The 15,311-nt window shown below is 43.3% G+C and overlaps 1 protein-coding gene across 1 annotated transcript; it reads left to right on the top strand.

The window, feature by feature from the left end:
- The first annotated feature begins 10,226 nt into the window (after positions 1–10,226).
- Positions 10,227–14,662, top strand: LOC119323301. The gene is made up of 7 exons (XM_037596913.1): positions 10,227–10,720; positions 10,807–10,887; positions 10,985–11,161; positions 11,764–11,934; positions 12,654–12,863; positions 12,987–13,075; positions 13,738–14,662. Exons 1-7 carry the CDS (start codon positions 10,624–10,626, stop codon positions 14,419–14,421), a joined length of 1,509 nt encoding a protein of 502 aa, XP_037452810.1. The 5' UTR covers positions 10,227–10,623; the 3' UTR covers positions 14,422–14,662.
- The last annotated feature ends 649 nt before the right edge of the window (positions 14,663–15,311 follow it).

Below are 15,311 nucleotides of genomic sequence, written 5' to 3'. Positions count from 1 at the left end.
CCTTATGTATTCCTCCGGGGTTACGGTTTCAATAATATTAGTTTCAACATTTATAGGATTACCTGAGATATAATGTTTAATCCTCTGACCGTTCACTACTCTTGGACTTGTGCCTTCAAAGTTGTTGATTTTTATGGCACCCGAACGATAGACCTCCTCGGTAACGTAAGGACCTTCCCATTTAGAGAGAAGTTTTCCTGCAAAAAATCTTAAACGAAAGTTGAATAATAACACATAATCTCCTACATTAAACTCATGCTTTTGAATCCTTTTGTCATGCCAGCGTTTGACTTTTTCTTTGAATAGCTTGGCATTCTCACAGGCTTGGGTTTTCCATTCATCAAGTGAGCTAATATCAAACAACCTCTTCTCACCGGCAAGTTTGAAGTCATAGTTGAGCTCTTTGATAGCCCAATATGCTTTATGTTCAAGTTCTAGAGGTAAATGACAAGCTTTTCCATAAACCATTTTATATGGAGACATGCCCATAGGATTTTTGTATGCAGTTCTATAGGCCCAAAGTGCATCATCAAGTTTCTTGGACCAATTCTTTCTAGATGTATTCACAGTCTTTTGTAAAATTAATTTGAGTTCTCTATTTCTCAACTCTACTTGACCACTAGACTGTGGGTGATAAGGAGATGCAATTATATGATTAACATCATACTTAGCAAGCATCTTACGGAAAGCACCATGAATAAAATGTGAACCACCATCAGTCATAAGATATCTAGGGACTCCAAACCTCGGAAAAATAACTTATTTAAGCATTTTAATAGAAGTGTTATGATCAGCACTACTAGTTGTAATAGCTTCTACCCACTTAGTAACATAATTAACAGCAACTAAAATATGTGTGTAACCATTAGAGGCAGGAAAAGGTCCCATATAATCAAAGCCCCAAACATCAAATGGTTCAATAACAAGAGAATAGTTCATAGGCATTTCTTGACGTCTACTAATATTACCAATTCTTTGACATTCATCACAAGACAAAACAAACTTACGAGCATCTTTGAAGAGAGTAGGCCAATAAAAACCGGATTGCAATACCTTATGTGCAGTTCTGTCTCCAGCATGGTGTCCTCCATATGATTCAGAGTGACACTTGCGTAAGATCTGTTCCTGTTCATGCTCAGGTACACAACATATAATAACACCATCTACTCCTTTATAAAGGTGTGTGTCATCCCAGAAGTAATGTCTTAAATCATAAAATAACTTTTTCTTTTGTTGGTATGTGAAACTAGGTGGTACGAATTTAGCAACAATGTAATTAGCATAATCAGCATACCAAGGATCAGTACGAGAAGCATTAATGACCACTAATTGTTCATTAGGAAAGCTATCATCAATAGGCAGTGGGTCATCAAGAACATTCTCTAACCTAGACAAGTTGTCTGCAACGGGGTTCTCAGCTCCCTTTCTATCAATAATATGCAAATCAAATTCTTGGAGCAAGAGAACCCATCTAATGAGTCTAAGCTTAGCATCTTTCTTTTCCATAAGATATTTAATAGCAGCATGATCATTGTGAATAGTAACTTTGGAATCAACAATATAAGGTTTAAACTTATCACATGCAAACACAACTGCTAAGAATTCTTTTTCAGTAGTATCATAATTTCTTTGGGCAGTATCAAGAGTCTTACTAGCATACTAGATAACATTCAATTTCTTATCAACTCTTTGCCCTAGAACAACACCTACAGCATAATCACTAGCATCACACATAATTTCAAAAGGTAAATTCCAATCAGGTGGCTGAACAATAGGTGCAGTGATCAAAGCTTTCTTAAGTATTTCAAATGCTTCTACACAATCATCATCAAAGACAAAAGGAATATCTTTTTGCAATAAATTAGTCAGAGGCCTAGAGATTTTAGAAAAGTCCTTAATGAACCTCCTATAAAAACCGGCATGACCAAGGAAACTTCTTATACCTTTTATGTCCTTGGGACATGGCATCTTTTCAATAGCATCGACTTTAGCTTTATCAACTTCAATGCCTCTCTCGAAGGTCTTGTGCCCCAAGACAATGCCTTCATTAACCATAAAGTGGCACTTTTCCCAATTCAAGACAAGACTAGTGTCTTCGCATCTCTACAGAACTCGATCAAGGTTGATCAAGCAATCATCAAAGGTGGATCCGTAAACGGATAAATCATCCATCAATACCTCACAAATCTTTTCACAAAAGTCAGAGAATATAGCCATCATGCATATTTGAAAGGTAGCAGGTGCATTACATAAACCAAAAGGCATACGTCTATAAGCAAAAGTACCGAAAGGGCAAGTAAAAGTAGTTTTTGATTGATCTTCCACTAACACAGGTATTTGAGAGAAACCAGAATAACCATCTAGAAAGCAGAAATGTGTATGTTTGGATAGTCTTTCTAGCATTTGATCAATAAAAGGTAAAGGGTAATGATCTTTCTTAGTAGCTTTATTTAATTTACGGAAATCAATTACCATCCTATAACCTATAATAATTCTTTGTGGAATCAATTCATCTTTATCATTAGGAACAATAGTAATACCTCCCTTTTTAGGGACACAATGGACAGGGCTTACCCATTCACTATCAGCAACGGGATAAATTATACCCGCCTCAAGGAGCTTTAGTATCTCATTTCTTACCACTTCTTTCATCTTAGGATTTAATCTTCATTGAGGATCTCCGACTGGTTTGGCATCTTTTTCCACTTTAATTTTGTGTTGGCATAAAGTAGGACTAATGCCCTTAAGATCATCCAGAGTATATCCAATAGCAGCACGGTGCTTCTTCAGAGTTTTCAATAATATTTCCTCTTCCTGCTCTAAAAGGTTAGCACTAATAATAACAGGATATATCTTCTTTTCATCAAGATAAGCATATTTAAGATTATCAGGTAATGGTTTAAGCTCAAACACGGGATCACCCTTGGGTGGAGGAGGATCCCCTAGGATTTCAACAGGTAAGTTGTGTTTCAAGATAGGAACCTGCTGAAGGAATACTTCATCTATGTCCCTTGTTTCATTCATAAACATATCATTTCCATGGTCTAGCAAATATTGTTCTAACAGATCAGTAGGAGGTACGGCAATAGAAGCAAGACCAATTATTTCATCTTTACTAGGTAATTCTTTATCACGGGGTTGTCTACGAAATTTAGCGAAATTAAACTCATGAGTCATATCGTCCAAGCAAATCGTAACAACATCCTTTTCGCAATCAATCTTAGCATTAACAATGTTCAAGAAGGGTCTACCAAATATAATGGGACAAAAGTTATCTTGTGGGGAACCTAGAACAAGAAAATCAGCAGGATATTTATACTTCCCACAGAAGACTTCAACATCTCTAACAATCCCAACTGGCTTAATGGTGTCCCTATTGGCAAGCTTAATAGTAACATCAGTATCTTCCAACTCAGCGGGTGTAATATCGTGCATAATTTTTTTTATATAAGTCACAGGGTATTGCACTAGCACTAACACCCATATCACATAAGCCATGATAACAATGATCTCCTATTTTAACAGAAATAACAGGCATGCCTACAACGGGTCTATGTATCTTAGCATCTGGTTTTGCAATATTAGCAGCTTCATCACAGAAATAAATAACATGCCCATCTATATCATCATCCAAGAGATCTTTAACCATAGCAATACTAGGTTCAACTTTAATTTGCTCAGCGGGTGTATAAGTTCTAGTATTACTCTTACAAACAACAGTTGAAAGCATGATCCTTCATTCTAACAGGAAAAGGTGGTTTCTCAACATAAGTAGTAGGAACAATAGGATCATTATAAGTAATAGTCTTTTCTTCAACTATAATAGGTGCAACTACTTTTACTTCAATGGGAGGATTATATTTAAACCACTTCTCCTTAGGGAGATCAACATGAGCAGCAAAAGATTCACAGAAAGAAGCTACTATCTCAGAGTCAAGTCCATATTTAGCGCTAAATCCACGAAAGCATCGGTATCCATAAAAGATTTAACACAATCAAACTTAGGTGTCATACCTGACTGCTTACCATCGTCGGAACCCCAATCTTCAGAGTTGCGTTTAATTCTTTCCAATAAGTGCCATTTGAATTCAATAGTCTTCAGCATATAAGAACCAGCACAGGAAGTATCGAGCATGTTGTGATCATTGAGAGAAAGATGGGCATAAAATTTTTGAATAATCATTTCTCTGGAGAGCTCATGATTGGTGCATGAATATAACATTGACTTAAGCCCCCCCCCCAATCTTGAGCGATGCTTTATCCTTCGTGAGGCCGGAAATTATATATCTAATTACGACCACGATGAACAAGATGTATATGATAGAACTTCTGGTGAAATTCCAACTTCAATCGTTTATAATTCCAGGATCCCGTATCATCACATAGCCTATACCATGTCAATGCATCTCCCTTCAAAGATAAAGGGAAGACCTTCCTTTTGACAATATCATCGGGAATACCTGCAAGCTTAAATAATCCACAAACTTCATCCACAAAGATAAGGTGTAAATCGGGATGCAATGTTCCATCTCCTGCAAATGGATTAGCTAGCAGTTTCTCTATCATACCCGAAGGAATCTCAAAGTAAACATTTTCAGTAGGTTCAGTAGTTTGAGGAGCAACTCTTTGCTCTATTGGTCGGGGCGAAGATGCCCCGAAAAAGCCCCTCAAAGGATTAGTTTCCATAGTAACAAGTAACAGAAAATTTCAGCACACTATATAAATGTTTCCTTACCAAGTTCCACTCACCAAAAGCGCTACACTCCCCGGCAACGGCGCCAGAAAAGAGTCTTGATGACCCACAAGTGTAGGGGATCTATTGTAGTCCTTTCGATAAGTAAGAGTGTCGAACCCAACGAGGAGCAGAAGGAAACGATAAGCGGTTTTCAGTAAGGTTTTCTCTGCAAGCACTGAAATTGTAGGTAATAGATAGTTTTGTGATAAGATAAATTGTAATGAGTAACAAGCAATAAAAGTAAATAAGGTGCAGCAAGGTGGCCGAATCCTTTTTGTAGCAAAGGACAAGCCTGGACAATTTCTTATAATGAGAAAAGCGCTCCCGAGGACACATGGGAATTATCATCAAGCTAGTTTCATCACATTCATATGATTCGCGTTCGGTACTTTGATAATTTGATATGTGGGTGGACCGGTGCTTGGGTACTTCCCTTACTTGGACAAGCATCCCACTTATGATTAACCCCTATTGCAAGCATCCGCAACTACAAAATAAGTATTAAGGTAAGCCTAACCACAACATTAAACATATGGATCCAAATCAGCCCCTTACAAAGCAACGCATAAACTATGGTTTAAGCTTCTGTCACTCTAGCAACCCATCATCTACCTATTACTTCCCAGTGCCTTCCTCTAGGCCCAAAGAATGGTGAAGTGTCATGTAGTCGACGTTCACATAACACCACTAGAGGAAAGACAACATACATCTCATCAAAATGTCGAACGAATACCAAATTCACATGACTACTAATAGCAAGACTTCACCCATGTCCTTAGAAACAAATGTAACTACTCACAAAGCATATTCATGTTCATAATCAGATGAGTAATAATATGCATTAAGGATCTGAACATATGATCTTCCACCAAGTAAACCAATAAGCATCAACTACAAGGAGTAATCAACACTACTAGCAACCCACAGGTACCAATTTGTGGTTTTGGATACAAGATTGGATACAAGAGATGAACTAGGGTTTGAGAGGAGATGGTGCTGGTGAAGATGTTGATGGAGATTAACCCTCTCCCGATGGGAGGATCGTTGGTGATGATTTCCCCCTCCCGGAGGGAAGTGTCCCTGACAGAACAGCTCTGCCGGAGCTCTAGATTGGTTCCGCCAAGGTTCCGCCTCGTGGAGGCGGAGTTTCGTCCCGTAAGCTTGCCCATGATATTTTCCAGGGTAAAAGCCTTCATATAGTAGAAGATGGACACCGGAGGGCCACTAGGGAGTCCAGGAGACAGGGGCGCGCCCAGTAGGGGTGGGCGCGCCCCCCACCCTCCTGGTCAGGGTGTGGGCCCTGTGAGGTATTTCTTCCGCTCAATAATTCTTATTAATTCCAAAAATAAGTTTCGTGGAGTTTCAGGACTTTTGGAGCAGTGCATAATAGGTTTCCAATGTTTGCTCCTTTTCCGGCCAGAATTCCAGCTGCCGGCATTCCCACTCTTCATGGTAAACCTTATAAAATAAGAGAGAATAGCCATAAGTATTGATATATAATGTGTAATAACAGCCCATAATGCAATAAATATTGATATAAAAGCATGATGCAAAATGGACGTATCAGGCTCCTCCCATGTGAAATGAATGGATTAGTCCAACTTTTGGTTATTCGGCTTCTAGTACTCTTGCTTGCTCCATAATAGAAGTGGTTCTTATCACCCTGGTGCTCCCAAGCCTTTTAGTGTCTCTCCTGAGGTTATTTGATGTATACATGTTCCGTTGATATTCCCGCCACCGCTACGAGGCAGAAACCCAGTTCTTCCTCTAGAAGGCTATTTTTGGCCAAATCTGACCTCTGGCCGGGGGAATTTGAAGCAATCATAATCACCAACCCCAGTGTGTCAAGGGGAACATCTTCATCCAAGTCTTACCCGCTATCTCCATCATCAACAACATCACCCCATTCCCATCTCATCAACTTCCATACAATTGATTGTGTTCTGATTACCGGTACCACTTGTTGGTGTTAATTGATGTATTGGTAGTTGATGTCTTGTGTTTTATTGGTGAAAGATCATTGCTTTCATATTGTTACAATTATCATCAGCATGATGAATATGTTCACAATTATGTGATATGTTGTGAGTAGTTAATTCCCTTGTGTTCTTGAGGATATAGGAGAAAGTTAGTTGTCAAGTTTCATATATATATATATATATATATATATATATATATATATATATATATATATATATATATATATATATATATATATGAAACCGTAATCATGTTGTAGTCTAATTCTTTAGTGGTGTTATGCGAACATCAACTGCATAATACATCAGCTTTAAGGGCCTAAGGAGAGCATTGTGTCATAATAAGTTTAGTCTTGGAGGCCGGAGTGAGAGAAATTACGGTTTCCCAATTTGACGAGTTATGACATGAGGGGTAAGTACGGACCCTAGAGGAAGTTGTGACTATGGTTGGATGTTTACTAGAACCAATCTTAGTATTTGTGTTACTTTCTAGGAGCACAATCATTAGTATGTGTGAGTTAATGGTTTTGCATCACATTGTATTAGGTATAGCCCTATAACACTGATTAAACAATAATAATAAATGCAATCATATATGGGGTTGACAACTATGCAAATATCCTGCCATCCTCAAGAACGTTTGATCATCATAAGTAACACAGACGGCTTGCCCTTAGAATTCTTAAGGATTGGGCCACTTGTTGCACTCCATTACTTTTTATTAATCATGTTCCACTGCTCCATTACCATCACAAAACACAATAACCTTACACCTTTTAGTACTTGCAGTAAATCCTTGCTATTTTGCCACTTACCATTTCCTTCAGCTCCTCGTGGGATCGATACTCTTACTTATCAAAAAGATATAGAATTGACCCCTACACTTGTGGGATATCACACTCATGCGAAGCCCCTCGCATGCTGGGCGATGCCAAGTCCGCCTATCAGTGTCGCTCGCCGCCGCACCGGGTTGTTTTGCTTGTGCGAGCCGGGCTTGTGCATGTTGAGTGGTCGAAGAGGGCCATTCGGCTAGGGGTCATGATGTTGGGCCATCCGGCCAGGAGTCAAAACAACAAAAGGTCGGATAGCCAGCGTTGCGTTTGTAGGACCTGGCATGCATCATGGGCTGTTTGACTTTTTTCTTAAGGTGGTTGTGTTTTCATATAAATTCAATGTTTTATGCCACGCATTGGACGCCACGTGCAATGGCCTCCGTCTCACTTTGGTTCACGTCTCTGGCTACTCGTGAGGGCTCTTCACCCGTCCCTACCGGTGAGGTCAAACACATCCCCGAGCTCTTCCTTCTCGCATGTATGTGCATCCTACCCTATTCTCGGGGCATCAAGAAGCGTGTTATTCGTCATCAGTTGTCGCACCGTTTATGTTTGGGGTGGGTAGTCCCTTTTGGTCCATTGTTCGTGCTTGCGTTCTCTACTGTTTGATGTGTTTTTCCTTTTATCGTGGCACCGCAAGACACATTGTTTCCTTCGTTTTGGCTTTGGGTTGTGTTTATTCTAATGGTTAGTGGATCAGCCTGGCTGAGCGTCGACGTTCATGCGGCTCACCGGTTGAAAACAGGTGAGCCCTGTCGGTTTGTCATCGACAGTGGCTACTGTTTGTTCCCGTCCTACATTCGTCGTGGGCAAGCTTAGTACAGCTATGCTAGTGCAGACGTGTTGCCTCATGTCCCATCGTCTACCGCATCACATGCAGGTGTACGCTAGACAAATGTCTTGGTCGCTAAGCCGTTGAGAATTTGATGAACCACCGGAACCGAGTACTCCCACTCAGAACCACGTGAGCAGAAGGAAACCAGGCAAACCAACCAGACAATTCATGGGCCACGAAGGTGTAACATTGCTAGTCATGGTTGCTTTTACCGTGCCGGAGGCACGACGGCAAGCGGCATGCCTATGTTGGCATCAGATGGGCCCTTCACACTTGGATCTAAACATGTGGGTGTCAATGCGCGGAAGCTAGAGCGGTGGCTCCAATGCATTATGGTCTTGGTGGAGTGTACTAGGAGCGTATGCGATGGTGCATTGCTAGTGGTGGTCCGGGTGAGGTTGTTGGCTCTCTGGTGGCATATAAGGTTTGGTGGCACGGAGGGCTAGCTATCCTTGTGGCAACCTGATGATGGTTGTGGCGCTCCGGACGAAAGTCTTTCTAGACTATGTCGATGCTCTTCCACGTCGTTCCCATCTTGATGGCATCACCATGAAGATCCCGACCACCCTCCGATCGTTGAGGTCTCATCCTTTGGGTGAAAATCCATATCTAGTTTGCTAGACCAGATGTCAATGGCGTGTTTGATGCCTCCTTGGAGGCGCTATCTTGGAGGAGTGACCCAATTGGAGTGCTTGGCTTTGCCGCTATCCAGTAGGATGTTGGAGGGTTCTGGTGTGGTCCACATGCGTCACATGCTCGGTGTTGTGGCTCTAACATGTAAAGTAAGAGTATCCAAAATTGAAACGCCAGGACCAAGAAGATATGTAATGTGACTGTGACAAGCGTTTACTTAGAAGTTGCCCCCTAAGATATATCCAGGGGCTCGTAGCACCGAATCCAAGAAGATATGCAACGTGACCCTGACGAGCGATACATAAAAGTTGCCCTCTAATATATATCCAAGGGCTCCTCAGTATCGAATCCATGGTAACTCGTATTTTTCTCAAGTAAATGAAGATTTTTTTGATGCAAGCCATTGGATAAGCGTATCAAAATACAGATGTAATGCATACGCTACGACTTAAGATGAAATACATCGGACAACCTTAACCTGCATTTCCATGGAAGTTCTCCTCCAAGACACAATTAGGTGTCGAGGGCATATACGCATCTTAGCATGACTAGCACTCGAGTTAAAAAAAAGCTTAATTTAACGCTTTGACGTTATCCAGTGGGATGTTAAAACGTTTGGGTGTGGCCCACAGACGAGCGTCACATGCTTAGTGGCATGGTTCTAACGTATAAATTAAGAGTATCCAAAATTGCAACGCGAGGCCATGAAGATATGCACGATGACCCCGACAAGCGTTTCCGTAAAAGTTACCCTCCAAGGTATATCCAAGGCCTCCTAGCACCGAATCCAAGGCAACTCATGATCTTTCTCGCGTAAAAAATCATTAAATGAAAGATTTTTTGAAGATACAAGCCATCGAATAAGCGTATATAAATACACATCTAATGCATATGATACGAGTTAAGATACAATGCATATAGGAGCCATAACCCGCGTTTCCATAAAAGTTACCCTCAAATAGACATTTTTTTTAAAATGCCCAATAGAGAGTTGGGTGCGGAGGGCATATATGCATTCAAGCATGATTAGCACTTGATTTTTTTAAAAAGGCTTGATTCAACTCTTCATATTCGGTGGAGATTTAGCGAGTCCCTAAACAAAAAGCTCGTTTCTTTCCCCAGATTCCTCTGGTGAAAAGGCGGCGAGGGGTTTTAAAGGGGACGCCGAAATGACGGATGAACACCACCTACATCACCACCCCCTCTGCACGTGAACGCCCCTCTTTCTCTCTCTCGTCACCGTCACATCCTCCCCTCCTCTCCCCCTACCCCCAAAACCCCAGCCGAAAAATTCCGTAGAGCGAAGAAGGCGCAAGAAGGCGACCGGAGAGTGTCAGCCAGCAGCAGCAGCAGCCAGGCGAAACAGCGCCTCTCTTGTCCCTTTCTCCCCCTTTTTAATCTCTCTCTCCTCCGGCCCCTTCCCGCAAGAAAAGCTCGGATTCTTGGGCGTTTCCCCCCATTCCCCTCCTCGATCTGAGACTTTTGTCCTCCCCAAATAGCCGCCTCCCGCTCCCACTGAACTCCACCGCCGGTACAACCTTCCCCTTCCCCGCTTCTTGGCTTCGCGCTGTCAGGGGTTCAGGGACTGCGCGCCGTGGTGCTAGCCCAATGGGTGCCGCAAGGGGAGGCGTCGCGGCGCTGCTCGTGGCCGCGCTCCTGCTCGGCGCCTTCGCCCCTCCGGCGTCCGCGGCGTCGTACCCCGCAAGTGAGCCCGGGTTCTCGCTCTCTCTCCCCCTTCCGCGTTTCTTGATTTGGTTCGGCCCTGACGAGTTTTCTTGGTTGCCGTCGCAGAGGTGGTGAGCGGCTTCCTCTCCAATGCGGCGTCGGCGGTGTTGAAGCGGCTGTGGTCGCTCAAATCGACGGTCAAGACAGGTGACTGCTGGAATCCCTCTCTTCGCCTGCGCGCTTTCCAGGTTTCTTGAATCGTGGTTTTCCTCAAACAATGTTGGTTTCTCTGTGTGGGGAGCAGCGAGTGCAGCCAAATCCATGGTCAAGTACGAGGGCGGCTACACCGTGGAGACGGTCTTCGACGGCAGCAAGCTGGGGATCGAGCCGTACGCCGTGGAGGTCACCCAGGGTGGCGAGCTGCTCGTCATGGATTCCATGAACAGCAACATCTACCGGATCGCGCTGCCGCTGTCCCGATGTGAGCCCCCTTCTCTTTTCTTTCTAGTGCTCCCTAAATTTGGAGTATCTAGTTAGTGCCTAGTGGGATTCTGCTAATCAGATGCACGCCAAGTGATTGGTCAGGGTTGGTGTTGAACTGCTGATGCTGTGGGTTGGTTGGAGTCATGAATTCTGCTCTGGCCTATCTCTTGATTGCGATGTATTTGTTAGTTAGCCGTGCGAAATTGCGACGTTTTTCATCTGTTCTTATTGCCTGGTTTGTTTCATTTGAAGAAGTAATTTGCACATGTAAAAGTGGGCAATTGGGTCTATAATTTGTAAGGTGTTCGATGCACTTGGGGTTATTTTAAAAACTTTTTTTTTTGCGGGGTTCATGTTAATCTCTTCAAGTTGATGATATAATTTATTAATTTATAGCATTGGCAAGGACAAGTTGGCATGATGATATCCTGACTTAAGATGATTGTCCTATACAGCTTTACCCTGTTTTGTGATCTACCTTTTCTTTTTCTACATTTTCCATAAGGTGATGATGACATGGCTATCCATGTTCAGCAACAGATGATTTTGGGCTATATTAACCCTGGTTTCATCTTGTGGTCCTGATATGAACAAATGCAGATAGCAGACCAAAGCTTGTTGCTGGTTCACCAGAAGGAATTCCTGGTCATATTGATGGGAGGCTGCGAGAGGCGAAGATGAACCATCCAAAGGGATTTACGGTGGACGGCAGGGGTAACATATATGTGGCTGATGCTATGAACATGGCTGTTAGAAAGATCAGTGATACAGGTAAGCTAAAATGTCTTGTGGGGTATATGCACATGGTTTTGTCTGTTCCCTGAGCATCCTATGTCTGCCTTTTGGATTTCTTGGACTTTTCCTACATGTATTTAGTAACTGGCACCTGCATCCAAAATTGAATTTGGAAGGATGAAAAGTGTAAACCAATATAACAAAGCCTATGTAAATTTGCTTAGGGTGATCTCCGAAAGTCATTGTGATGACCAAAATGGAACATGTTTTTAAAACTTCTTGAAGCTCTATACACACATCACTTCTGATTTGCAGAGCACAACTGTGAGACAAAAAAATGAGAGAATACTGCTCTTTTGAATTCAAACCAATCTATTCCCGGAACATTATAATGTTCTAAAGCTGCATATAAGAATTTAAAATGAAACATCTCTGCTTTTTAACTTGATTAAGTTGCTCTAGTTAATCTATTGCATCACAACATTGCCTGCATAACACTTCTACTTGGTACTGTTAATACGATAATGCCGTCTTGCATTGTTACTTGTGTGCCCCAAATTTACCCATTCATCTAACTTAATCAGAAGCCTGACAGTTGAATTCTTTTAACATGCATAATTATATCACCATCTTCAAATTAACTTTGTTTCTTTGCAGTAAAATTTAACCTAAATGCTCTGCCATCCCTATGCATGTTTCTTCTTGTCTAATTTATTATAAAAGAAGTACTTGATGTATTGCGTTGTGTCATTTAGGAGTTACAACTATTGCTGGTGGGAAATCAAGCAGAGGAGGGCATGTTGATGGACCAAGTGATGATGCAAAATTCTCTACTGATTTTGAAGTCCGTTACATTGCCAGTAGCTGCTCCCTTTTGGTGATTGACAGAGGAAATCAAGCTATTCGGGAGATTCAGCTCAACTTTGATGACTGTGTGTACCAGTATGAAGCTGGTTTTCCTCTAGGTATGCATTGTGCAATTTATTATATGCCCTGAATAACTTGTTGTCGACACATACTATTTCTTCCCGAGTTAGCTTTTTAACATTTGTACCGTGTAGCTAACTACATAGATTGTATTCTTACAGGAGTAGCACTGCTTCTTGCTGCTGCTTTCTTCGGCTACATGCTTGCATTGCTCCAACGCCGGGTTTTAGGGATGGTATCAACAGAAGATGTAAGTGCTTACTATTTCTTTTCTTTTTTTGTGAGGAAAAACATCATGTAACTTGACTGCCAGATTGGCAGAGTTAGCAAATAAGGCAAGGGCTACAATGGACCATGGGCCTGCTGTACCCCGGCAGGCCAGCACATGAATATGTTGCCATCAGTCTTTTGTCACTCCTGGTACTGATGTCCATCATTCATTGGCCCCAGCCAACTTCTTTACTATGCCCGCACATAGCCCACAGTTACCGGATTGTTGGATAGCTAGTACACCAGTACAGCATTCTAGTTGAAATTGCTGGGTAAAATAACTTATTATCAGGAAGTTCACAGTGCTACCTAGCGGACCAGTTAACCAGTTAACGTAATTCGGAATGGAAACATATGTATTGAATTGCCCAGTCTTAATCAGAAGCTGCTTCCGATTAACTAGGTGGGGCATGTGAAATTTATGCATAAAGGTCCAATTTGTTTATTCTGGAAGGATAATCCAGTATGAAATATTTTCAAAACCTAACACAACTGTGTAGGTTTATGCTATCCTTCTCCTAAATTTGAAAATAGGTGTCATGTTATTTGCATTTTCTTTTTGTGCAGTAGTTGGGTTTTGACAGGGATCTTGTTGCAGTAAATTTGACCACAGCATTGGCTTGAATGTAAATTATCTTGCAGGAACTCCAGACTCCAATGAAAGCCAGCATCGCAAGCATCCCTCCATACCAGATTCAGAAGCCGCTAAAGCCTTCCCTTCGACCCCCGCTAATCCCAAACGAGGACGAATCCGAGAAACAAGAAGTCGAAGAGGGGTTCTTCACCTCACTCGGCAAGCTAATCGGAGGAGCAAAATCATCCGTTGCAGAGATCGTCGGTGCAGCATTTTCCAGGAAGAAGCGCCCAAACGTCCACCAATACCAGCAGGGCAGAGCAAGCCCCTGGCCAGTGCAAGAAAGCTACGCCATCCCGCGTGATGAGACGCCTCCGGTGGTGGACACGAGGACACCGACCCCTCGCAAGAACTACGCTTTCATGTCCAAGGAGCCGGAGAAGATCCACCACATCCGGCAGGGCCGGGCCCCATACAACGGCTGGAACAACGGAGAATCGCCTCAGCAGCAGCAACAGCAGCAACAGCAGGTGCATCACCAGCAGTACCTGCAGCACAACAGGCAGTACTCCCTGGGGCCGCAGACGTTCTACGAGCCGAGCTGCGAGGCGACGAACGAGATCGTCTTCGGGGCGGTGCAGGAGGTGGACAGCGCGCGCCGCGCCGTGGAGATCAAGCCGGTGAACCACTGCGACGCGGTGGCCTACGAGCAGAGCGGGCTGCGCTACCGCAGCGGCGGCTACATGGGCTAGACAGACAGCTAAACGCAGGCTGTTGTTCCTTTCCCAGTTACATGGTTAGATTTCGGTATTTTGCCGCCTCTGTTGTACTACCTGTAAGTCTGTGACAAGGAGAGAAATGGAGCAGCAGCTCCAGGTTGAATCGTGGATGGAAGGGAAAGCTGGGTTTTTGCTAGTAGAAGGTGGTGATCTTGGACTAATATATCACCGAGGAATATATGTTATATGTATGTAGATGAAATGTGTTTTGGTCTGTTGGTCCTGAAATTCATCGTGTGGTGGATGACTTGTCGCACCGGCCGCATGGTCGGGGCACTGTGCTGGAACATGCGCCGTCACCCATGGGCATGGCAGACAGGCGTGGTGATTTGCTGCTCATGGTCATGGGGGGTAGGGTAGGCACGGCTGGCGGTACAAGGATTCAGTGTAAAAATGTGGTGGGCGGTCAGTCACATGCTGCCACGCCGGCCCTGCTGGCTGCCCGCTGCTTATTCGTGTAAGCGCATGCGGCACTACGGACGGCGCCGGGCAAGGGGGACAAGGCAGTACGCATCGGCGCACTTCTACGGTCGTTTCTTTCCATAATTTCACACACGACCGATGCCAATGGAAAGAAGCAGAGGCACGGCCCAGCGACTAATCTCTAGGATAAACAGTGAAGCTGCCATGCACTACGTTTGGCGGTTACCGCCCAAACCCCATTCACACCTCACTCATTTACTGTCCCTTTGGTTTCACTTTTTTTTTTGCGCATACGCTTCGGTTGCACTGATGGCCTCTCCACCACCGCGCCGCCCCAACCCTTGCCCCGTCCGCGATAAGCCCCACCAGCAGTGGCGGAGCTTGAGATGAAATTATGGGGGGGGGCATTGGCTGAGGGGGGGCAAACATGATTGCTTTAG

This window comes from Triticum dicoccoides, chromosome 6B (genome assembly GCF_002162155.2).
Source record: "Triticum dicoccoides isolate Atlit2015 ecotype Zavitan chromosome 6B, WEW_v2.0, whole genome shotgun sequence".
Taxonomy (NCBI): Eukaryota; Viridiplantae; Streptophyta; class Magnoliopsida; order Poales; family Poaceae; genus Triticum; species Triticum dicoccoides.
The sequence above is the reverse complement of the archived record's forward strand: the minus strand, read 5'-3'. Positions and strand labels throughout refer to the sequence as shown.